This window comes from Giraffa tippelskirchi, chromosome 12, assembly GCF_054371585.1.
Source record: "Giraffa tippelskirchi isolate mGirTip1 chromosome 12, T2T-mGirTip1v1.2.pri, whole genome shotgun sequence".
Lineage (NCBI taxonomy): Eukaryota > Metazoa > Chordata > Mammalia > Artiodactyla > Giraffidae > Giraffa > Giraffa tippelskirchi.
The window spans coordinates 83,698,789-83,723,388 of NC_137286.1; the positions used below are offsets into that span (position 1 = coordinate 83,698,789).

Below are 24,600 nucleotides of genomic sequence, written 5' to 3' on the forward strand. Positions count from 1 at the left end.
AGTGGGTTGCCATTTCCTTCTCCAGGGGATTTTCCTGACCCAGGAATCAAACCTGGGTCTCCTGCATTGCAGGCAGATTCTTTACTGTCTGAGCCACCAGGGAAGCCCTACAGAGTACATCTTGGAGAGCAAACTCAAGTCTTTAAAAGTGTGCAAATAAGATCTTGTCTAGGACACCAAATTATTAAGCCATTCAAAGTGACCTTGGCTTGAGCCTAAGTTTAGAAGAATAATTTTTAAGACGCGCACTTGACAATAAGAGTAAGAGTAGCACACCCCCAGTTACCTCTGCCGTAGCTGCTCATCAGACATCTGCAGCTCCTCCTTCAAGCGCATATACCTGTCTTCTCTCAGCAGCCTAGAGCCATCATAGAGGCTTAGCTCCCGATCATGGATCAGCCTAGTGGACAGGAGAAGGCCAGGAGACAAATGAATCAGTTTAAATGTTGAAGCTATTAGAGGTAGAATCAGTCAGTTAATATTTTAGTCATTTCCATTATTACTGACAATGGAGTCTAACTAGTTTGTTAAATGCACTTCTTGATATTTTAAGTTGGCTAGTGCCGCTATACTTGGCAAAAACAGTTGGTTTCTGTACTGGAGGGCAGTATCACGGTTACTAGATGTGAACAGGGAGGACAAGGAGGAGGAGAAGGAGCTGGAAAGGGGAAGGAGGAGGGAAATGAACAGCAACAGCTGAATGAGTGATTCAGGATAACCATGAGGTAAATATTAATGAGCGAGGCAATTGGCACATACTCCCTTGAGTCTAAGGTAACACTTTAAAGCATAGTATTATCAAAATAGTTCTATCTTTGCAATTATAGGATTTAGAATATTTAAATCTTTACAAGGAAATAACTAGTGCTATTTCAGATACCATGATGGAACCTAGCCGTCCACAGCACAAACAGCATTGTCTTCCAGATGCTGCAGAGGTTAAAGAGTGCTGTTCTAGATCCTACACCAGCCACTAAGGTTTCCTGATGTCCACTGTGCAACTGCCCCACAGACTTCCGCCCAGTTAACACTGAGGAGAGGGGAGACTGCACACTGCAGAGGTCAGCAACGTGGGCAGTGGAGTCACTCAGGCGTGGGTGCAAGTCCCAGCCCTGTACCTTATCCGTTGAATGACTGGGGAGGGAGAGAACTGACCCACCTGTCTAAAATTTTATCTTGTATAAAATTAGGGCAATAACACCAACCTCACAGTATTGCTGTGAAAATTAAAGAGCTAATGTAAGGCAGATGCTGAGCATAGCTGTTCTCAATCTTAGCTACACATTAGAATCTACTGGGAGGAGGTTAAAAACGCTAATGTTCAGGTCTCACCCTGGATCAATTACATCAGAATTTGAGGAGGTGGAGGCCAGGCATCAGTCATTTCTAAGTCTCACTCCCATAAGGAGATTCCACAGTTGAGACTCTGAGAAACCCTGGCTTAGCACAAGGCCTCGCACAGATTAAGAACTCAATGGTAGCTGCTGCTGCTGCTGTTACTACTACTTGGCCACACGGGCAAGAGAGAGCTAGTAAAAGGAGGCAGCAGGCACTACTTCATTTGTATTTGCATCTGTCTGTTTAGAAGAGGAAAAAAACTGTAAATATATGGAATGTTTATAATAAATCACTGGAAGGTTGTGGTTATGACTTTTAAATGCTCTCAAGCTGAATCAGGATTAACAGTGTTTTTAGAATCTTTAATTATACTCAGTACCTGCATCTCATCAAGGACAAAAAAAAAACTTTGACTACTTAGTTGGGGAACTGGATTATTCCACTTATTTGAAATTTCCCAACAAGTTAAAATTTAGAGTTAAAAGTTAAAAACAAGTGATAGAATCAAGATGTAACAAACAAACAAACTAAAATAGTATCTTAATCTCCCAAAGTGACACAAGATGGGACTATTTTCCATGAAAGTTACACAGGAAGTCTTAACATTAAAGAGATGTTAACTAAGAATGTGTGGATATTTGCCCCACCTAAGCTGAAATAAGAAACATGGTTGACACAAATGTTTGAGTCTGTAAACACAAAGTGAACTTTAGCCTATATAAAATATAATCAAAGAGCCATTATACCTTTTACATAAGGAACTATATTTTCTCTCTCAAAAACAAATTCCAGGAATATATCAACCAATAATTTAGATCTAGGACTGAAAAAGGAGTTTGTAAACAGTGAAGCTTTGACTCTGACAAACTATAGAAACTTCAACTGTGTGACTTATTGCATAGATCAATCAACATATATATAAAGTCTCAAAACTACTACTGAAAAATTTGCCTTTTTCAGCTCCTACACAGAGAGTTTTGCTATGGCACTGGCTTTTCCCCAAATGTTCATTATTTGAAGTTCTACCCTACTGTGTTTACAACAATAAACACATCTGCTGCTATACTTGGATACAGAATTATAAATTCCTCGAGAATTATGTAATCCAGCTTCAATTAGAAGGTTGAGAAAGTTCCATGTCTACCGTTGACGTGGTGTGTTTTTGTGACTCATAACCGACCTTTGTAATACGGCAAGCGTCCCCGCGTTGACTCTGTGAATGCCATCCAAGAGAACCAGCTTTCCTTCCAGAGCAGCGTTTACAAGAGGTGAGGACCGCCAGGCAGTGTCTCCATTTGGAAGCGTGTACCTCTGCTGTAGCAGATCACGCGCTGTCATATCCTGAAACCGGTCCAACACCCACCAGAGAAAATACAGAATTAATTGTTAAGACATGGACGATAGCTTATTTAGCCTTAGAGTTACCTCTCTCTGACCATAATATTCCATACAACGACTGGGAAGTCATCTTCTCCAATCCATCAAAGAGAAAGATATTCAGAATCTTTTCTTGCTTATTTGAATTTTTTTCCTGTTACTCATCCACATAATATAGTGAGGGCTTTTTTCTTTTTTTCCCTCTTTTTTTATTTAGAATTTTCCTCTTCTTTTGAAATGTTCACTTGGTACCTACACAGATGATGGCAGTTACCTTCTACAGAACTTCAATGGAATTTTTACTCAATCAGCTTTACTTGTGAAAGGGCCAAAATGTATGACTTCCTTTTAAGAATTAGAGGCCATGCAAACTCACTGGGAAGAGATGCTTTATTAATGATGTGCATTTTTTGGCAGTTGAGTTTTCCTGAAAAGCCATGCTAGGAGTCACCTCAGCGACTCACATTTAAGGAGACTTGAAAACGGAGGAACCTGAGGAGAAGGGCCATCAGATGCGGAGCAGGGACTGAGAGACAGGAGCACAGCACCTACAGGCGGACGCAGTGAGCTCAGACAGCGCGCCTGGCGGGAGCAAACTATTCATAGTGGTGGCAGACAATACCCACCTACTGTAAAGTAATCTGGCTGTGATAATATGAATATTTTCTTCTGACATGTGTTAACATCGAAGGTAACAGTTTCTTTTCTGTTATTGTGTGTGCACAGTTGTGTCCGACTCTTTGTGACCCCATGGACTGTAACCCGCCAGGCTCCTCTGTCCAAGGGATTCTCCAGGCAAGAATACTGGAGTGGGTAGCCATTCCCTTCTCCAGGGGATCTTTCCAACTCAGGGATTGAATCCAGGTCTCCTGCATTGCTGGCTGATTCTTTACCACCTGAGCCACCATGGAAGCCCTTTCTGTTATCGGCTTCAGATAAATTCTGTGTCACTTATATCAAACAAAGCTAAACATTTACAGTCAATCTTATCAAAAATTTAAAAGCTTTTGTAAATTCTTTGATACCCAACTCTAGTTTCAAGATGACAGAAAATGAATGAATTTGTTCATATTCATGACAGCAAAAAATTCTGTATTGAAATCAAGATTGAAATGTCGACCATCAGTTTCCTCATTATCAAAAAAGTACTGACTTAGGAAGTATAAATCAGCTTATATTGAATCAACAACACTTGAGAAACAATAATATTCAAGCTGATAAAATAAAAATTCACATTTTTTAGGCAATAAAAGAAAAATGTAAACATAAATTTTCTCTCCCTGTGTGGGCCTCCTCCCTCCTCTCTAGTGTGCATTTCTGCAACCACTTTATGCACTAACTAGACGTCCCTGATGGCAGAAAGGCCTATTCAATCATAAAGATCAAGTTTTCTTCTTCTGGGACCATCCACATAACTCCTCAGAAGATAGCATTCCTTTCTAAATCCTGTAAGGGGTTCCAATGACCCACTACTCACCTTGTATGGACAGACATCTCTGGTGTCTTTAGGTACAACTTTAGGTACAAAGCCAAGATAAAATTTTCCTTAAAGACAGTGATTGGTGCAAAACAGACTAAGGAGATACTGTGCCATACCTAATAGAAGTTCTTGGCTTAAATACTTATTAATGTAATGACTACATTCATGTTACTAGCTATATTTCCTACACTCTATTTTACAAGTTTATTGCTTCTTGCATAGCCAAATGTGTTACTAAGCCTCAGATAAAATTAATGATATTAGGTGCCTTGACATGATTGATCACATATATAGTTCTATAAAACCAATGACTGTAATAGTGTGATTCTAGACATGGGAAGAAGCAGGAAAAGAGAAACATTTCCTTTCCAAAAAGTCAGACACGACTGAGCAACAAAGTACAGCACAACATATAAAATGTATAACAAAAGAATATAAATTAAAAGGTGGGAGAAAATGAAGGAAAAAAGGAAAGAATGGGCTTTATTTTCTTTGTGCTGTGTGTCCACTAGGACTTTTGCAACCCCATGGACTGCAGCCCGCTAGGCTCCTTTGTCCATGGAATTCTCCAGGCAAGAATATTGGAGTGGGTTGCCATGCCCTCCTCCAGGGGATCTTCCCAACCCAGGGATGCAACCCAAGTCTCCTGCATTGCAGGCAGATTCTTTGCTGTCTGAACCACCAGGGAAGCCCAATTTCCTTTAGGCATTTCTATAGGCAATAAGGGGCCTTCTCCGGGGCTTCCCAGGTGGCGCTAGTAGTAAAGAACTTGCCTGCCAAAGTAGGAGACGTTAAGAGAAGCAGGTTTGATCCCTGGGTGGTGAACAGCCCCTGGAGGAGGGCCTGGCAGCCCACTCCAGTATTCTTGCCTGGAGAACCCCATGGACAGAGGAGCCTGAAGGGCTACAGTCCACGGGCTCACAAAGAGACAGACACGACTGAAGTGACTGAGCACACAGCACACGTAAGTATTCAGAGAGGAGGTGACGTGAAGAAGGTATCCCACTGATACCACATTGTTAAAAAATGGTTGGGGACTAATTGTGAAAAATCTCAGCTTCATACTGAAAACAGAGGGTATGCTGACCCAACTCCTGAGTCTCTTGTGTGGGCCCAGGAAGAGGAGATGAGGAATGTGACTGTGGCATTAGAGGTTCAGACTCCAGTGGAACTGAGGCTAGCAACTGGTAACATTTTTTTTTTTTTAATTTTAACAGAGAAAATTTCTCACTGTCACACCAACACATCCTTAATCACTGTTCTGTGCAAGATACAAAAAAGCACAACTTCATTTTGTAGTCATGAATGATTCATATTTTGTTAATTCATACAATGTCTACAATACTTGCCTCATTCAAACAAGTAAACATTTACTAATAAAGATCATGAGAAAGACAACCAGTACGTAGGGCTCCTTTTTTCCAACCTAGCAGCTGTCAGCCTTTAACTGACTGAAGTAAACTGAAATTAATGACTTGCTGCTACACAACAAGCAGTAACAGATGGACAAGAGTTCAAAGTTACTAATGCCAACCACAACAGACCAGAAAAACGCTCCCTCTCTTCAGTCTGCAGAGGACAGAGAACACCTGGCATTCCTTAAAAGGCCAGCTCGGTCCGGGTTACCCCGTCAAGGCTCTGCACACTGTTACGGGAAGAAGAGCCATTCTTCATTCCTAATGTATCTGTGCGCTGACATTTAAAAAAAAAAAAACAACCCTAAGGGGGGAAAAGTATTCTTTAATAAAAGTAGTTGGTTTTCATAACTAAGATCCTGGAGAAAAAGCGAGAGGATTAAGAGAAAAGATAGAATTCCAGCTTTTTCTTAAAAAGATAATTTCCCCCACTTTCCATAATATTAGTTATAATAAGAAATTATTTTCAATTGTGAGTTATTTTCTACTGTATGAGAGTACAAGGACACCAAAGTAAAACTGAATTTTCACAGAACTGAACCTAATCAAGCTTAATGAACAGAATTTTTTCAGAACAGTCTGAAATGGGTCAGTAACATGACCTCAATATTAAGTTAATTTTTAAAACAGAGTAACAGCTTTTTCCAGGGTTTCTGTCTACAGCATTTGGGTTTAGTACCATGAAGCTGTTTTAATATCTTTATTTATTTTAAAACATACGGCAACATGGAATTGTTAGAAAATATGTCATTTCCTTATTCTTCTTGCTTACACATATATCCATAAAGCTTACATATTCTGCTTGCACACATATCCATAAAGCAAGTGCAAAAACAAAATTTTAAAAAGAAATATGCTTATTCCATATGAGCATTTTGAAAGCACACTAATAAAAATCAAGAACAACAAATGTCCCAATTTTTGCATATATTTTTCTTATTCTTGAAACCTTTGAACTTAAGAGAATAAAAATAGCACTAATGATATCATAAGAGGCCAAACCATTTCCTCTTTCTGTGTTTCCTTAAAAATTTAAAAATAACAGGACATGAAAACTAGTTCCTTTAGAACACTATTGTCTAACCTTAAACACCTCACCCCTTCATTGAGATCCCTGGAAAACATCTATATATGTCTTAAGATTCTGTGTCATTATGAATTTTGTTCTTTTGATTTGCAATAGAGAAACCCTACTAAAAATAAAAATGTCCTATTACAATGAGAAGAAGCATAACTGCACAAAATGTACCAGAATGTAGACTTGAACGCTAAAACAATTATAAATGCTTTTAGGACCTTTGAATGCTATGCATTAATTTTTCTGAGATTCCCTTGAGAAACCTGGATATAGGTAGGTAGTTTGATAAATAACTGCAAAAAGTGGTTGCGTGATCAGTGACTAGAATAAGATTAGAATTTGTTTTCCAAGGTATAGTATCATTCAGAAAAACAAATGAATATACTAAATTTTTAGTGGATAAAGAAATTTCAGCTACCTCTCTAAATATGAATGTTTGATAAGAAAGTAAAATTTTATATTACAAAGCATATATAATTTTTCTGGCAGAAAATGTCAATGATTATAGCAAAATTATGATATTGAAGTATATACAAACTATGACCTCAACTAGATGAGAAAATACACCTTTCTACCATATTTATGAACCCCAAAGAGTTTCAGAAGCAAGCTGGCTTCCAAAAATATGTGTAATACATTATAAAACTTAAAATAAGTTATTAAAGAAAACTAAACAAGAGAAGATGAAACCAAGAAAGTTAAAGACGACCCACAAAACATATACTATAACAAGAATCTAAAATGTGAATCTAATCTAACACACAAAAAAACTGACATTAAAAAAAAGTTATATATTAATGAGCTTTAATTCTACAGCACTGACACCAAAAAAGCAGCAGACCTACAGTTCTTAATAATGAGACTAAGAAAAATTTGTTTCATGGTCTATCATATAAAGAATAGTGTGTTAAGGAGTTAAAAATAGAAGTAACAGTAATTATAGCAGCTAATACTTATGGAGGGTTTTACTAGGTAAGAAGTAATTCACATAAATTAACTCATGTACTCCTTATAATCTTAAAGGATAGGTAAAATTATTGCCTTCATTTTACCCAATCAAGGACACACAACTAATAAGCAAAGGAGCTGAGTTTTCCCCAAGAATATTATTACGACAAATACAGCAACAAATTAAAGTAAAAGAAATCCCATAGAGAGACAGCCAGTCTGGATTAATCAACTCATTTATATAGTGTAGTGCTAAAAAAGGAATGTACCTACTGCACACCATTCAGGCTACCCTCCTACAAATGTTTTCTCAATCAACTTCTTTGACAAGAGTTAGTAACTATTGATGTTACTGCTCCCTGAAATGACTCCTAAAGCCGCTAGTCTCTATCGTTGTTTCAAGATATCTTTAAACATGTATATAAAAGATGGAGATGAAAACACTTTAGCTATAGTTAAGAGTAATTATATCTCTAGATGAATATTATTCTTTATTTTCTTATTCCTGAATTAAAAACATAAGCCATTGGCATTTAATTTTTTTTGACTGGGGGAAGTAATATTATTAGTGATTTTTTTTTTCAAAAGAAATTTGCTGGAATTTTGTCGTCTTTCCAGGTCTACTTCAAATAAGTTTTGCTTATCTGAACAAAACTTACCATACCAGAAAATATCCTACCAGTAGTATAAATACTAAGAAAATCTGGGATTTAAGGGAATAAAAGAATACACCAAAACTAACTGATGTAAATCATCAACTTGCAGTAAGGCATTAATTATGTCCATAACAATTAGGGTCAGAATACTGCATAAATATTGCATACACACAGAATGTTAATAATTTTTAGGTCCCAAAGTAGAAATGAAGCCATTATTTATAGTCTAAGCATACTCAGGGAACAAAATGCAAGGCATGCTGCCAACATTCCTGTGTCATTTATGTTTCATCTCAAACAAAAAGGCCTCTTGTTTTACATATATTGTAAAATTATTTATAAACTCTTTCATGCTTCTCCCTCAGGTTCTTTTAATGGAACTATTTTTAACCTGTCACCAGTATAATAAATGCTTCCTTTATGTATATAACGATGGCATCACAAGACTGCCATGATTGTTTTCAGTTACTCTAATGATGGAAGAAGCTGATTTTGAATCATTTATAGGTCTTTACTGCAACCAGTGGGATCCACTGCAAGATGATCCACTCTAGTTAAAGATTTATACTATGAACACAGAGCAAAATTCATCTGCTTGGGGCTAACTAGAAGTCAAACCCAGTATGTCACAAGTGACCCACCAAAAGGACATCTTAATAAAGTCACACAATAAAATATACAATCAAGGTCAGAGTAGGTGCAAAAAATGTAATACGGATTCTGTGAGTTTACCCAATCAAATCCTTTCCACTAGCCTTGCTATACTACAGAGGCTAGAAAAGTAAAAACATCACTTCTTAGATGCCTTTGCAGCTAGAGTTCGATACATGACCCAGGTTCTACCAAGCATTCTCCCATACACGAAACTGGGAACTGAAGGAACTGCTGGTGAGAGCCAAGTGCCAGCCAGCGCAAGGACACCCCTCTCCCAGAAGGGCTACAGCTGAGGTGCTCCCAGCTCTGTCATTCCTGACTGGGTGAAGTCTAAACACTGCACCCTCTCGCTCCCTACCTAATTCTGCAAGCTACCTAATACTCTAATAAACTGCTCTCAGTTTTAGGCAGCCAGAATGGATCCCACTGTCCATAAACAATCCAAGGATAATAATTTTTTAAAAGTAAATCAACTTAATGCAAGCTTGTTCAGAAATGTTCACAGACAACTAAGTATATAAGGACTTTCCTGGTGGTCCAGTGGTTAACCTGCCTGCCAAGGCAAGGGACGTGGGTGTGGCCCCTGGGCCGGGAAGACTCCACATGCCTCAGAGAAGCTAAGTCCGTGTGCCAACTACTGAGCCTGCGCTCTAAGCCCGTGCTCCACAGCGAGAGAAGCCACCGTAATGAGAAGCCCCGGCACCACGGCGAGGAGCAGCCCCCACTCGCCACAACTAGAGAAAACCTGCGTGCAACACAGCCACAAACAAATAAATGAAAATGCTAAAACCCGGACATAAACGAGGGTAAGGAACAGTTTCAAAAAGGAAGGCGAAACGCAGAGATGTTATGGGGCAAAATCCCAAGACACACAAACTGAAGAACCACATTTTATTCAAATGGTGCTGCAAACTGTGCTGCATTTTATCACAAATGTTTAACAGGTGGGAAAGGAGCGATCTATTCGAGTTTAAAGAATATTGGCCTTATAAGAGTAACAAATAAAAGTATAAAATCAAAGTTATGGTAAGTGCCAATAGCCTGTTCAGGATTCAGGAAAGAGCCATGGAGCAGTTGACGGCATTCGGCCTCACTCAGCAGCACTCAGATTCCTTCTAGTCAGCCAGCATGGAGAGCAGCACAGCCGAAAGGATGCATAAGCTATGAGGACAGTGGGGTTTTATCCCAGTTCTGTGACTTATGATAAATGGGGCCAGTGAGGAAAATATCTTTAGAATTAAATGAGATAATGCCTGGCACCTAGTGGGTATTTAATAAATAACAGCTGAATCTGAATCAGTCAAAGGAACGAAATCCTAATACATTAAAATTTAAATCTAATAATAAATCTATGTTAACAGTTCAGGACACTAATAAAAGTATAATTTGAATGATTGAAATCATACAATCACACTGTGTGGATCACAACAAACTGTGGAAAATTCTTAAAGAAATGGGAATACCAGACCACCTTACCTGCCTCCTGAGAAATCTGTATGGAGGTCAAGAAGCAACAGTTAGAACTGAACATGGAACAACAGACTGGTTCCAAATCAGGAAAGGAGTATGTCAAGGGAGTATATTGTCACCCTGCTTATTTAACTTATATGCACAGTACGTCATGAGAAACACTGGGCTGGATCAAGCATAAGCTGGAATCAAGACTGCCAGGAGAAATATCAATAACCTCAGATATGCAAATGAAACACCCTTATGGCAGAAAGTGAAGAACTAAAGAGCTTCTTGATGAAAGTGAAAGAGGAGAGTGAAAAAGTTGGCTTAAAACTCAACATTCAGAAAACTAAGATCATGGCATCCAGTCCCATCACTTCATGGCAAATAGATGGGGAAACGCTAGAAACAGTGAGAGACTTTATTTTTTGGGGCTCCAAAATCACTACAGATGGTGACTGCAGCCATGAAATTAAAAGATGCTTGCTCCTTCGAAGAAAAGCTATGACCCACCTAGACAGTATATTAAAAAGCAGAGACATTACTTTGCCAACAAAGGTCTGTCTAATCAAAGCTATGGCTTTTCCAGTAGTCATGAATGGATACGAGAGTTGGACTATAAAGAAAGCTGAGCACCAAAGAATTGATGCTTTTGAACTGTGGTGTTGGAGAAGACTGAGCGTCCCTTGGACTGCAAGGAGATCCAACCAGTCCACCCTAAAGGAGATCAGTCCTGAATATTCTTTGGAAGGACTGATGCTGAAGCTGAAGCTCCAACACTTTGACCACCTGATGGAAAGAACTGACTCATTGGAAAAGACCCTGATGCTGGGAAAGATTGAGGGCAGGAGGAGAAGGGGACGACAGAGGATGAGATGGTTGGATGGCATCACTGACTCAATGGACTTGAGTCTGAGTAAGCTCTGGCGGTCGGTGATGGACAGGGAGGCCTGGTGTGCTGCAGTGCATGGGGTCGCAAAGAGTTGGACACAACTCAGAGACTGAACTGAATGACTGAAATATGTGTTTCCCAGGTAGTGCTAGTGGTAAAGAACTCACCTGCCAATGCAGGAGACATAAGAGACATGGGTTAAATCCCTTGATGGGGAAGATCTCCTGGAGGAGGGCATGGCAACCCCCTCTACTATTCTTGCCTGGAGAATCCCATGGACAGAGGAGCCTGATGGGCTACAGTCCACAGGGTCACAAAGAGTTGGACACAACTGAAGCAACTTAGCATGCACACATGATTGACATATGTACATTACCATATGTAACACAGGTAGCTAATGAGAAGTTGCTGTATAGTGCATGGAGCTCAGCCTGGTGCTATGTGACAACCTGAGGGGTGGAATGGGATGGGAGGTGGAGGGAGGTTCAAGAGGGAGGGGACAAGTATATACCTATGGCTGATTCATGCTGATGTACAGCAGAAATCAACACAATATTGTAAAGCAATTATTCTTCAATTAAAAATGAATACAAAAAATACTGTATGACAAAAGCAATTCTAGAATTTAAAGAAAAAGTAAATATGGAAACAAAAATTGGTAAAGAAAAGTTCGACAAGGGTCAGACTGAGCTAGCCCTTTAAAAACAATGCAAATTTTTCAAAATTTATTTATGCACTCCTTCATACATTGATTGCCTAGTACACATAAGCCACGGTTCCAGGTGCTGATGAGACAGTAATGAAAAAGATAAACATGGATCTTACATTTGAAGGGGAAAGAACAAAACAGACAAAGGAAAAGGAACAGAGGCTGAGAAAAAAAGGAGAGAGAGAGGGAGGAGATGCAAAAAAAAATACAAAAAATGTATGTTTATATATCTCACATACTGGTCAGTAGTACACAGAAAATGTTGGGTAATGTGATAAGCAAATAGCTCCATGGGTCAAAGAGGCTTTCAGTAAGTATACTCAAGTTTCTATTTGAATGATAAAAAGCCAACTGAAGATCAAGGGAAGAGTATTCCAGGGTGAGGCAACATCCTGTGCAAAAGTTCTGAAGCAGAAAGAAGCTAAATGGATTTAAGGGACTGGAAGTAGCCAGTGAGGCTAACATAAACACAACCAGGAGAGGGTCCAGCCCAGGGAGAGATGGCTGGAGATGCAGGCATGGGTCAGATCAGGTAGGGCAGTGTCTTTCAGTCCTGGCTCCCTGTTAGAATCACTGAGTAACTTTTGTAAAAATGCATACATCTGAGTCCCACCTCAAACCAATTACTTCATATTCTCTAAAGGTGGGGGCTGGGCACTGAAAAGTTTTTGCAGTTTCTTGGGTGGTTCTAATAGGCAGCTAAGGTTGAAAAGCATTGGTGGAGGGCTCATAAGGTAAGACTAGGGATTCTTATTTTAAGTATGATGAAAAGTCACTGACAAATTCTAAGCAGAGAAATGGCATGACCTAATTTTCATTCTTAAAAGGTGACTCCCGCTATAATTTAAAGGATGGATTATCACTTGTAACATATTCTAATTAAATAGTTACAAACATTTAACATGTACAAAAGAGAACAGAACTTAAATATTCTCACCGAAAATGAGATAAACTTAAAAATAAATATCTATAAATGTTCAACTAACATAACTGAAAATTATAGCACCCTGAAGAAAAAACTGAAGACAGAAATAAGTGGAAAGATAGTCCACACTCAAGGAATAGAAGAATTAACACAGTTAAAATGTCCATACAATCCAAAGAAATCTACAGATTCAAAGCTGGCATTTTTCACAGAAACAGTATAAACATTCTAAAATCTGTATGGAAACATCAAAGACCCTGTATAGCTACATAAATCTTTAGAAAGAATAACAAACTTAGAAACACCACTCTTCCTAATTTCAAACTATATTACAAAGCTATACTAACCAAAACTGTATGGTATTGCCATAAAAACTGACATATAGATTGACAGAACAGAGAGCTCAGAAGTAAACCCACACATATATGGTGAACAAGTTCATGACATAGCAGCCAAAAATACATATTCATTAATGGTGCCAAGGGACTTCCCTGGTAGTCCAATGGCTACGACTCCACACTCCCAACGCATGGGGCCTGGGTTTGATACCTGGTGAAGGAACTAGATTCCACATGCCACAACTAAAGGATCATGAATGTCTCAACCAAGACCCAGCACTGTCAATGTTTTTAAAAAAATAATGGTGTTAATAAATGGTATCAAGAAAAATGTATAGTCACATGCAAAAGAATGAAACTGAACCCTATCTATACTATACATAAAAATTACTTCAAAATGGATTAAAGACTTGAATGTTAAGACTTGAAACCATAAAACTCCTAGATGAAAATACAGGTGGTATGCTCCTTGATGTTGGTCTTGGTGATAATTTTTGGATTTGACACCAAAAGCAACAGCAATAAAAGCCAAAATAAACAAGTCGGACAACATCAGACTAAACAGAAAAAGTTTCTGCACAGCAAAGAAACCACCAACACAATGAAAAGGCAAACTACTGAATGGAAAAAGATATTTGCAAATCATGTAAATGATATAGGTTAATATCTCAAATAAATAAAGAACTCATATAACTCAATAGCAAAAAAAAAATCTGATTAAAAAATGGGCAGAGGAATTGATCACATATTTTTCCAGAGGAGACATAGAAATAAACAACAGATACATGAAAAGGTGTCATCACTACTCATCATCAAGGAAATACAAATCAAAACCACAATGAGATATCATTTCATACCTGTAAGAATGGCCATTATCAAAAACAAAACAGACAACACAAGAGATGACAAAGGCTGGTGAGGAGGGGGAGAAAAGGGCACCCCTGTGCACTGTTGGTGGGAATGCAAATTTCTGCAGCCTCTATGGAAAACAGTATGCAGGTTCATGAAAAAATTAAAAATGGAGCTACCATATGATCTAGCAATCCCACCTCTCAGTATACATCCAAGGAAACTAAAAACAGAATATTGAGATATCTGCACTCCCATGTTCATTACAGCGTTATTCACAATAGCCAAGAGTGTTCATTGACAAAATACTGATAAGAAATTATAGTTAACACACACACAAGTAGTATTCAGCCATAAAAAAGATGGAATTTCTCCCATTTGCAACAACATGGCTAGACCCTGAGGGTGTTACACTATGTGAGGTAAGTCAGAAAGACAAAGCCAAATACTTTATGGTATCATTTACAAGTGGAATCTCATGTTGATGTTTGGTAGAAACCAACGAAATACTGTAAAGCTGCTGCTGCTGCTAAGTCGTTTCAGTCGTGTCCAACTCTGTGCGACCCCATAGACGGCAGCCCACCAGGCTCCCCCATCCCTGGGATTCTCCTGGCAAGAACACTAGAGTAGGTTGCCATTTCCTTCTCCAATGCATAAAAGTGAAAAGTGAAAGTGAAGTCGCTCAGTCGTGTCCGACTCTAGCAACCCCATGGACTGCAGCCCACCAGGCTCCTCTGTCCATGGCATTTTCCAGGCAAGAGTGCTGGAGTGGGGTGCCATTGCCTTCTCTGATACTGTAAAGCAATTATCCTTAAATTAAAAATAAATAAATAAAAGTCACACTCATAGAAATGAAAATGGTTGTCAGGGACTGAGAGGTGAGGGAAATAAGAATGAGTGAGTGAGTGAGTGAGTGAAAGTCACTCAGTTGTGTCTGACTCTTTGCGACCGAATAGACTGTAGCCTGCCAGGCTCCTCTGTCCTTGGAATTCTCCAAGCAAGAATATTGGAGTGGGTTGCCATTTGATTACTCCTGGGGATCTTCCTGACCCAGAGATTGAACCTGGGTCTCCTGCATTGTAGGCAGATTCTTTACCATCTGAGCCACCAGGAAAGCCAAGAGAAATAAGAAGAGGTTGGTAAAACGGTACAGACTTTAAGGTGTAAGATGAATTAGGATCTCAGGATATAATATAAAACATGGTGACTACAGTTGATAATTCTGTATTGTGTAAGTGAAATCTGCTTTGACTGTAGAATATTAATGTTATCCAAGAGTGAATTTGTGTGTGTGAGAGAGGAATAAGTGTCTATTAATGTTCAAACGAAATAATTGATGGGTTCTTAAAAACTCTATAAAGTAAAACTTCATATGCCAAATGCATTTTCCAGCAAATTCTAAACATGAGTCCAGGGAGGGTGGGTTAGAGCTACTGGTGATGTCCATAGCTAGAGTGGATCTTGTAAAAAGCAAATGATGTTAGACTGGCAGTTGGGGGTGGGGTGCATCGTGGATGGGGAGAAAGCTAAAAAGTGTTTCATGGCTAAAATACTAAATAACTCTTTTGATCAGTTTAATGTGTCCTTTTTGTAACCATCTTCACAAAACTAAAACTGATGTCTCTGAATTGCTCCCCCATGGGAGATACTGCAAACACCTGTCACTATGTGGGACATAGGGAAGAGTTAATAGATTCAGGGAGCATCACTCAGGATAAATGTAGAGTCTCCTGCTTGAAGCAGCACAGAAGAAGGTTTGCTAAGATTAAAGAAGCAGGCTGCTGAAGGCATCAGGGCAGCCCTGTCCACCTTCCCCACTACATGAGGGTGTGGTGGGCACTGCTCCTTGCCAGCACAGAGGCTGCAGCCAGCAGCTACCTAAGTCTGGGGGAGCTCCAGGGAACCACAGGAGATGAACATGAAGCATCCCAGGAGCTGGGTTGGCCGAGGCCCGTCTTCAGGTTGTTAATCTCTCAACAGTAGTCAATAGACTATAAAATCAGGATTTTCCCAGCTTTTATCAGCTCAGATCCCAAGCTGCCTCAACTCAGTACCCAGAGGCACTAGTTGAACTCTCTCTGTTAAAATCACCTTTCTCTTTGCTGTTCTTTTTGACTGTCTCTCTTGTTCTGCCAAATGGTTTTCAGTTGAAACACCTTAGAAAGCTGTTTCTTCTATAACAGTGGTTTGCAAACCAGCAATAAAATTCAATATATTCAGAAAGCAGGTTGGATCCTGAATAACTGGAGTTTTTTTTAATAAGGGGAAAACAGAAAAACAAAGCACTTAGGAATCATAAAAGGCAACTAGATGATAAAGCTTAGAAGTATGTATTTACTTTTTGTTTCCAAAACTAAAAATATGTTTACAAAACATATGCTTTCAAATTGGGGTGCTGGAGAAAACTCTTGAGAGTTTCCTGGACAACAAGGAAATCAAATCAGTTAATCCTAAAGGAAATCAACCCTGAATATTCAATGAAAGGATTGATGATGAAGCTGAAGCTCCAATATTTTGGCCACCTGACGTGAAGAGCTGACTCACTGGAAAAGACCCTGATGCTGGGAAAGACTGAGGGCAGGAGGAGAAGGGAGTGGCAGAGGATGAGATGGTTAGATATCATCACTGACTTATTGGACATGAGTCTGAGCAAACTCTGGGAGATAGTGAAGGACAGGGAAGCCCTGTGTGCTGCAGTCCATGGGGTCTCAAACAGTCGGACATGACCTAGCAACTGAAAAACAACAGAGGTACTTATAGAAATTTGTAACTGTCAAAATCAAATCAAAGTTCTTCTTTCTTTTCTTTCTTGACATGTTTCCCATAAGAATATAAATATATAACTTCATTATTCATTCTACTGAAGTAAAAGTCGCTCAGTCATGTCCAACTTTTTGTGACCCATGGACTTCTCCAGGCCAGAATACTGGGGTGGGTAGCCTTTCCCTTCTCTGGGGCATCTTCCCAACCCAGGGACTCGAACCCAGGTCTCCTTCATTTCAGGCAGATCCTTTACCAGCTGAGCCACAAGGGAAGCCCATTAATCCTACTAACTTTTAGCAAATCCTTACTCTTACTAACTGACCTTTAGCAAATCCTTACTCTTAACTCTTATTTCTTACTCTGTGGACTAGCTCCAAACTTAAGGACACAGTGTGATGAAGTCCCAGTACTGTTGGTAAGAACAAACTGTTATGCTTGACTGTCTCTTATCAGTTAGGACATTTGTTCTAAATGTACTTTACAGTAATCTTGATTAGGGGCCTTAGGGCAATCTTTAATCTTGATTAGGGGTCTTAGGGCAATCTTTAATCCTGAGGACCCTTAAAAAATTGCCCTAAGACCCCTAATTAAGATTACTGTAAAGTACATTTAGAACAAATGTCCTAACTGATAGAGATGGTCAACCATAACAGTTCTTACCAACAGTACTGGGACTTCATCACACTGTGTCCTTAAGTTTGGAGCTATTCCACAGAGAATCCTCAAATTTGAAATTCTTTCCCTCGTCAAGTTTATGGATCCTATGTTTTGGGATCACCAAGGATGGTAAATGAAATACCTTTCAGGCTGGAATTCCTTATTTGGTAGGATTCTCTGGTTACTTTTGTTTTCTTCCTTAGGCTAATGGATTTGGTTTTACTGTAATGTTTATTTTTATACATATGGCCAAAGGCCTCTCAGAGCGTTTTTATAAATCTAATAAATACCTCACGATAACTAAATTTGTTAAGACAACACAAAAGATGTTGTTCATTACTTAAAATATACACTGTTTCAATTAAATAAGGAGTTCAGTACATACTTTCAAAATTATAAGAGATTTGAATATCATGTTTGGATACTTTTTTAAAAAAAGCCAACGTAAAATTTATGGCCTTTTAAATGGCAAATGTATGCAAATACAGTAAGATGAAACTTTATTAACATATACTGCACAGTTAAACTTTAAAATACACTTTGCATTTTTAGAATGTATAAGTTTAAAAGGTTATCAAGGTAAACAAGCAAATAGCTTGCCTTTTCAATATATAACTTTGTAGTTATATGCTATCAGATAAACACTTCAATTAGTTCCAGTTGCAAACTTAACATAAATTACTATAAGCGTTGTTACACTCAGTTTTTGAGATGATTTCTCCATCAAAGTGAGAGTCTAAGATATGTTTTACAAAGTTTCGATTATAAAAATAATACACTCTTGAGATGGACTTCTATTAGTTGAAAACAACCACTGATTTTTGATAACTCCTCCATTCTATTGTTTTCAAAAAGCCAGCCAGTAGAGAAACAGACCTATGCTGAAAAACAAGCTGATGTGACGAGGACACCACCATCCTACAGCAAACCCACCTAAACATGAAGGAAAGCATTCCAAATAAAAATAGATGGCACTCTTAGGGCGGCAACCCAGCGCCCTCCCATCTCAGAGTGAGCCTCACTGTCTGTTACTGTTGTTTTTAAAGATGTACAATCTGGTAGTTAAGAAAATGACTTGACAATTAATAAGCTAGCTCCTATTGCATAAGCTTTGCTTGAGGTATAAACTCTGGCACTTAACCTTTTTCATCCTTAATTTTGAAAGTCAGGAAATTCCACTTTACTGGCCTATTTTAGAGTAATTATAAATTTTAGTAAATGAAACTCTTCAAAGAGGTTGCAAAAAGAGATTATTACATTGTCACAAAACTTTATTTTTAAAAAACACAGAAAACACATGGAAAATTGTAATTCCAGAATGGAAATGAATTTGTCTCAAAACAGCCTCCTGCCTTAAGGTATAAGAATTAATTAGCTCTCAAAAATCAGAAACTGATCTAAATAATTCTATTGCTATTCTGCATTAGAGAACACTATACACGGAGAAGCTCTTAACTGTTTTTGATGGGGAGAATGACAACAATGTTTGAATAATCACCTCTATCCCTTACATACTTAAAAACAAAAATCATTCTACTTAAAAATATTTTAAAATTTCCCAAGTTCCTAAAGGAAATCAACACTGAATATTCATTGGAATGATTGGTACTGAAGCTGAAGAGTCCATGCTTTGGCCACCTAATGTGAAGAGCTGAATTGGAAAAGACCCTGATGCTGGGAAAGACTGAGGGCAGAAGGAAAAGGGGGTGACAGAGGATAAGATGGTTGGATGGCATCACTGACTAAATGAACACGAGTCTGAGCAAACTCCAGGAGATAGTGGAGGACAGGGAAGCCTGGCATGCTGCAGTCCATGGAGTCACAAACAGTCAGACACAACTAAGCAACTGAACAACAACAAGCCTCTAAGATGGTGTATATTCAACTGCATATCTTCTTCATGCCAAGCACTATGCTGTGGTCTAACCCACTGGGTTCTCAATCCTGTTAGATCCACTCTATTTTATAAACATACCCACTTTATAAACAACACTTTGTAATTTTTGCTTTATAGCCTTGAAAAGATCCATAAGCAATATAATATACCTATACACATAATTTCAAATAAAAATTCAGGGTAATGCCTACATTTTAGTACAGGGAAACTAACCTGTTAAAAAGTAACACACGTTTCAACAAATACACGGGCACTACTACACCAAAAAATATCATGAAGTTGGATGCTTCAGTACATACTAAATCACTATGAATATGAAAACTATGACTGACAGAGGTGTACTACATTTGTAACTCAAATACCACCAATGGCAATGTTCTCAGTGGTGTGATCTTCCATTACAGTCAGTGTAATGGGCAGAATAATGGCCCCCAAAGATGTCCGTGTCCTAATCCCCAGAATCTGTGAATATGTAACCTTACATGGCAAAAGGAACCATGCAGACATGATTCACTTAATGACCTTGAGATGGGGAGATTATTATGGGTTACCCATGTGGGCCCAACTTTATAATCTGAGTCCATAAAGTTGGAGGGTGTTTCCCAGCTGTGGTCAGAGAGAGAGATGGCGGCATGAAAGAGAAAGATCCAGTGCTATCCTGCTGCTTCTAAAATGTGAAAGGTTATGTGCAAGAGCTGGAGAGAGGTCAGCCTAGAAGCTGAAAGAGACATGAGTGAATTCCTCCTCAACCTGGGGATAGGGAAAAATCTTTCTAGCCATGACTCAAAATCTAGATGCAATAAAATACCAATAAATTTAATTACAAAAAATTTAAAATGTACAAGGCAAAACTAACTTATTCATAAATAAAATCAAAGTATAACTCACAGACTGAGAGAAAAATATATGCAGATATACCACAGTTAAAAAGCAGATATGCCTAATATTAGACACAAAAATTAAGGGGAAAAAGATCAAAAACCTAGTAGAAAAATGGGCAAAAGAAATGAACAGATAATTTACCAAGAGATATAATAACGGCTCTTAAAAATAGGAAAGATTTTCAATTTTTCTTCTAATATAAAAAAATGCAAATGAAAACTACTCGTTAGATAGCGTCTCTAACTATCAAATTGGCAAACACTGAAGAGCTTGGCAGCCCTCTCTGTTGGCATTATTGGTAGGAATGCAAAATGGTATATCCTTACAGAGGAAAATCTGGTGATATCTAACAAAACCACCAGCTTCCCAGGGGGTGGGACTGGTAAAGAACCCGCTTGCCAGCACAGGAGACATAAGAGACGTGGGTTTGACAGCTGGGTTGGGAAGATCCCCTGGAGGAGGGTGTGGCAACCCACTCCAGTATTCTTGCCTGGATAACCCCATGGACAGTGGAGCCTGGCGGGCTACAGTCCACAGGGTCATAAAGAGTCAGACACAACTGATGCGATTTAACATGCACACACACAACAAAACCACACATGTATTTACCTATTGACCTAACAATTTCACTTCTAGGAATTAATCCTGAAGATACACTTCCAACAATATGAAAATACATATGCAAAAGGTTCTTCATTGCAGCTTAGTTTGTAATTACAAAATATTGGAAACAGCCCAGTTGTCCATATACAGGAGACAGGTTAAATAAACTCTGGTATTACCACATGATGGAATAATATACAGCTATAAAAAAAAAATGAGGGTGAGCTCTATGAAAAGACAACTATCCTTGGTTTATAATTTCTATTTTAAAATTCAGAGGATGTAGAATTTGCATGATGATATACATTTTTAAAATAAATTTTAAAATAAATTTGAAGAATTGAGTTCAAGTAAATTCTTAGCCTTATAAAGGTTATTCTTGAGGGAAAAAGAAAAAATACTCAGGAGACAGAAAGAATGACAGATTGTAGCAAAATAAATCAAGAAAACAAAATGATCTACAGAATCATATAGAAAGTCAGCCTCCAAGGTTAAATATAAACCACTTAAATTAATATAGAGTCTTGGAATTTTCATGAAAAAAGTGCAAATTCAAGACAAAGACAAGAAGCAAGGAAATAAATCCAAGACATAAGGCAGTAAAAACAAATGAGAGAGAATAAAAGTTAAGATACGTCTACTCTGTAGTTGGATAAACAGGAAAGAGAGATTGTAAATTAGATTGAAGATGAAGAAAAGGATGTGGTTTGAGTTTAGAATGAAAAGAAAAACTTGGGGGTCAAAAATGATTCTAAGACTTCAGTATGTTTTAGACAGTGATTTTAGACAGTTCATTGTAAGTCTCCTAAACTTATTTGACCTTAATTCTTGATCGGAGTTGACTTGGCTTTTAATCCAACTAATACTTAAACAGAAAAAAAGAGATCACAGATCTGGTGCTGTTTACATTGGTGTGAAAAGACATCTGGAAGCATGCCCTTATCTGGTTGTGAAAGAAAAGAATAACCTGTATTTCTTCAATACTATGAAATCACTGGCTTCAACACTAAAAAAGAATAACCAGTTAAAAGAATCTGACCTAACACTTGAGCCAAATGATTTAAGATTTTTATAACCTATTATAAAACTTATTTTATGTACTGCCACAAATCTGTGTTAAGGCTCTGTTTTTCTTTTTCTTCATATGAAATCCAGTTCTAAAAATAGTCAAGTCTAAAAATAAGGCAAAACCCACAGATTAAGTGTAGCTTTATACATGTACAATTAACAGGGAAATCTCTACATCTTCTAGGAAAATGAATGCTGAGTTACTTATTCCCACTAAATTCTCTATGTTGGGTCAAACTTCTGAAAATTTTGCATTAATGTGGGCTATATTATTATAAAGCCAAAATCTAATCTTGAATTCTATTAAATTAATTCCTCTGTTCCAAATAAATCAATGAACACTACTAATAAATATGAAACTATAAGCAGAAAGAGTCATATTTAATCTCAGGAGCTTGGTTTCTATCATGAGACCAACTGATTAACAGTTTACAAAACCTGCCAATGTCAATATAGGGCCTGATATATGCTCTGATTCAGTTCATGGAAAGAAGCCATATGGAAAGACAGACATACAAACTCACCTACAAAACATGTCATTAGTATACTTCTTCATATCTTTCTAAACCAATTTTTTCTCCCAGTCATTGCTCTAAAGATTAATGAGCAGAAGAGCAAAACTGGAAAAGGGATTTTCAGAATATGTGATGTTTCTTTATCTCTGCACCAGTTTTCCCAATCCTTGCAGGCCATCTACAATGTAGACAGTGTATATGCTGAGGTTGGGCAAAATATTTTTATGGGAATCTTATGTGCCTTTTGAATATTATCACCCTGTTTTTCAGACAGAAGACTAATAAGATATGACTAAATGACCTTATCTCATGGCAGGGACTAGAAAAGACTGACTTCATATCTCAGAGGAGTATCAGGTAATAGAATGGTCTGCCATCAACTTTAATAGTATAATTTTCTTAAAAACTTTGTTTATCAACAAATTCAACAGGAAAGTTAAAAAAAATTACAACTTTTGTGAACTTACTGGCACTCTTCAAAAGTACTTAAGAAAATCTGCTCTCGGCCTCTTAAACTAATTCTTTCTCACATAAGGATAACATTCTCAACGGCAAGATTCTTTAGGTAGTTTTTCAGTGTAGTTGAGAGATCTAAATTGACAAATACATACATACTCCCTTGTTTGGTTCTTCTCTTAATAGAGTAGGATGAGGTAACTGCAATCTTCACAGTTCAAGCATATGCTCATAGGATAATCTGTCACTGCAGTGTACAAATCACCATAAACTGACTATAGAAATCTGATACAGAATCGGTACTGTCCGGAATAAACAGATGAGGCAAAAATTCTTTCCAGCTTTCATTAGAATGGGAGTTTTTAGTTTAACGTAAGAAAAATAATAATAGGTACAATTTTAGCAATAATACTACTAATAAATGGGGGTGGGGACAAAGAGAAAAGAAATATTATCTTCACAAAAGGTCTTCTCTGTATAATGTCAAAGCAACGGCAGCTGAGAAGGTAAATTATCCTTGTATTTATCCTAGACTTAGAATATAAGATATTTATAATAAAATTTAACTTGTTTTATAAATATATTGATGATTTAGGGGTTTTTTCTGCTTTATTGACTATGCCAAAGCCTTTGACTGTGGGGATCACAATAAACTGTGAAAAACTCTGAAAGAGATAGGAATACCAGACCATCTGACCTGTCTCTTGAGAAACCTGTATGCAGGTCAGGAAGCAACAGTTAGAACTGGACATGGAACAACAGACTGGTTCCAAATAGGAAAAGGAGTACGTCAAGGCTGTATATTGTCACCCTGCTTATTTAACTTATATGCACAGTACATCATGAGAAACGCTGGGCTGGAAGAAACACAAGTTGGAATCAAGATTGCCGGGAGAAATATCAATAACCTCAGATATGTAGATGACACAACCCTTATGGCAGAAATTGAAGAAGAACTAAAGAGCCTCTTGATGAAAGTGAAAGAGGAGAGTGAAAAAGTTGGCTTAAAGCTCAACATTCAGAAAACTAAGATTATGGCATCTGGTCCCATCACTTCATGGGAAGTAGATGGGGAAACAGTGGAAACAGTGTCAGACTTTATTTTTCTGTGCTCCAAAATCACTGTTGATGGTGATTGCAGCCATGAAATTAAAAGATGCTTACTCCTTGGAAGGAAAGTTATGACCAACCTAGACAGCATATTTAAAAGCAGAGACATTACTTTGCCAACAAAGGTCCGTCTAGTCAAGGCTATGGTTTTTCCAGTGGTCATGTATGGATGTGAGAGTTGGACGGTGAAGAAAGCTGAGCACCGAAGAATTGATGCTTTTGAACTGTGGTGTTGGAGAAGACTCTTGAGAGCCCCTTGGACTGCAAGGAGATCCAACCAGTCCATCCTAAAGGAGATCAGCCCTGGGTGATCATTGGAAGGACTGATGTTGAAGCTGAAACTCCAATACTTTGGCCACCTCATGCAAAGAGTTGACTCATTGGAAAAGACCCTAATGCTGGGAAGGATTTGGGGCAGGAGGAGAAGGGTATGACAGAGGATGAGATGTTGGATGGCATCACCGACTCGATGGACATGGGTTTAGGTAAACTCTGGGAGTTGGTGATGGACAGGGAGGTCTGGCATGCTGCGATTCAT

The 24,600-nt window shown here is 38.1% G+C and overlaps 1 protein-coding gene across 10 annotated transcripts in view; it reads right to left on the minus strand.

Moving 5' to 3' along the window:
- Window positions 1–24,600, minus strand: part of VWA8 (von Willebrand factor A domain containing 8) — a 385,006-nt gene that overhangs the window by 286,663 nt on the left and 73,743 nt on the right. For all 10 annotated transcript variants that reach the window (XR_014071267.1, XR_014071268.1, XR_014071269.1 and 7 more), the window contains 2 exons: window positions 2,519–2,679; window positions 287–400 (listed from right to left, as the gene is read on the minus strand). Coding sequence is in view for 7 of the 10 variants with exons in the window: in XM_081549924.1 (XP_081406050.1) it covers window positions 287–400; window positions 2,519–2,679 (275 nt within the window). In the remaining 3 variants the exon portion in view is untranslated. The remainder of the gene's footprint in view (window positions 1–286; window positions 401–2,518; window positions 2,680–24,600) is intronic.